Source organism: Nicotiana attenuata, unplaced genomic scaffold (genome assembly GCF_001879085.1).
Source record: "Nicotiana attenuata strain UT unplaced genomic scaffold, NIATTr2, whole genome shotgun sequence".
NCBI classification, from domain to species: Eukaryota; Viridiplantae; Streptophyta; class Magnoliopsida; order Solanales; family Solanaceae; genus Nicotiana; species Nicotiana attenuata.
This window is the reverse complement of record NW_017674845.1, coordinates 59,885-61,707: the sequence shown is the minus strand read 5'-3', so window position 1 is coordinate 61,707 and position 1,823 is coordinate 59,885. Positions and strand designations below refer to the sequence as shown.

Here is a 1,823-nt window from a genome sequence, read left to right as displayed (position 1 = left end):
CGGATTACACAAATTACACTATATTCTGAATCTACCTAGAGAAAATTTAAAATGTACTGCTTTTAACAATTCGCGATTGTGGTTCAAACTGATTTACTTTAGCGGTTTTTAACAATAAGCTTAATACAGTTAAGTTGACAAGAAAGATATCTGTTGCAATCAAAACAACAAAAGATAATTGTGTTTAGTGAAACCAAATAGATACGCTACAAGAACAATATGGGCAGTAATTTGTTCTTTAGCTAGCCACCAGAGGATGGATTTGATCGAAACAAAAATTGTGAAAGATGAAGTAGTTAAAAAAATTTTATAAGCATGAATGATGATAAAGAATTACTGCCAGGGAACAGATAGTAAGCATTATACCTACAAATATATAACAGGAAATCATGTCAAACATATATATATATATATATGAATACAAAGAAATTCTTCTGGCAATAGCAAATTTCTCTTTAGAAGTTTATTCCAACGAGAAACTGTCACCTAGTAGTACTAAGAAATAGTAGTAAGTTTCTTTTGCTTTCCTCGAAGTTATAAAGTTAGAAACTAAATATGTCAAAGTTTCTCTATTTTCTGTAAATTCCATCTAGTACTTCATCGAATTATATAAACTGACTGCTGCGTGTCTCTACTCCCCTCGTTCTACTTCCCCTTCATTACTCATGCTCACCAGATTATATCTCCAAAGTCGTCAATACCTATGAGCAGATCATCAGCCCAATTAATCTCCTGTTGGTAGTTGGAGCAGTCATTAGTATTGCTGCTATTATTATTATTCTGTTCATTCATCTTTTGAGTCTCGTCCATAACTTGATGTTCAGCTGCTTCACAAGTTGTTTCTTGTTGTAGTACTGTTGTGCCGTAAACTTCATCAGGTCCATGCAACATAGCTTCGATTACTTTTGGAGCAACTTGTTCCTCCATAGTTACCCCATGATTTTTCTCAGCTCTTATATTCTTCTTGATTCGGCACACTACAATATCCTCTTTAGGAATATTGTTTTCTTTGAAGAAATCATCCCCGACGGAATATTCTTTCATCAGCCAATCTTTATTGTGCTCTCCTTTACTACTAGTTTGAAACTTGAAACATCTTCTAAACCCAACCACAGTTCCCTTACCATTCTTGATAGGAAAAATACCGGTTTGGCCTTTCCATGTCCCGTTGGCATGGTATATATGGTCGTCTCTTTTTCTTGCTTATAGAGAAACACAAGACTGAGACAATAGTAATTTCCCCAATTCGCAAAGACAAGAACTTCTGTTGTCTCAAGTAAGAAGACAAGAACTATGGAAGAAAACCCTAAACGAATGGCGGAAGCTTATTGACGTGAATGCTATAATATCACGGACTATTTATAGATATCTGATCAGGTTAATTCCAACAACGAAAATTTAGGAGGAAACAAATTTTTAGGAGAGAAAAGAAGTGTTGATTTCTGCGGAAGGTTATGCTTGGGACTCAAGTTAGTTTTTTCCTAATCTTTGTATACAAAGCGCAAGTTGGTCCTTAATATATCCCCTTGACAGATATGATCCTTTCACATGTTTGGTCTAGAACCCTAAATCTAACAGATTCTTTTGAAGTGGGCTGTTTAAGTTTAACAGAAGATAATAAATTACGTGCTTCCCTCTTTTTGATTATATATTTACAAGTTTTTACTTCAACTGTATTGAATTAATGCGTTAAATAGGAAATTTCTGAATTAACAACCTCTTTTACAAGAAATATTGGAAAAGCTAGTTAATTTACCCCAACGTAAACTAGAGAAAAGGAAAACATATCTTTTGTCATATGACTAGCTGTAAATTTCAGAATT

The 1,823-nt window shown here is 33.9% G+C and overlaps 1 protein-coding gene across 1 annotated transcript in view; it reads right to left on the bottom strand.

The window, feature by feature from the left end:
• Nucleotides 1-669: 669 nt before the first annotated feature.
• Nucleotides 670-1,823, bottom strand: part of LOC109219346 — a 2,904-nt gene continuing 1,750 nt past the window's right edge. Inside the window, exon 2 of the mRNA XM_019383784.1 lies at nt 670-1,202. Within this exon, the coding sequence (XP_019239329.1) occupies nt 670-1,202 (533 nt within the window). The remainder of the gene's footprint in view (nt 1,203-1,823) is intronic.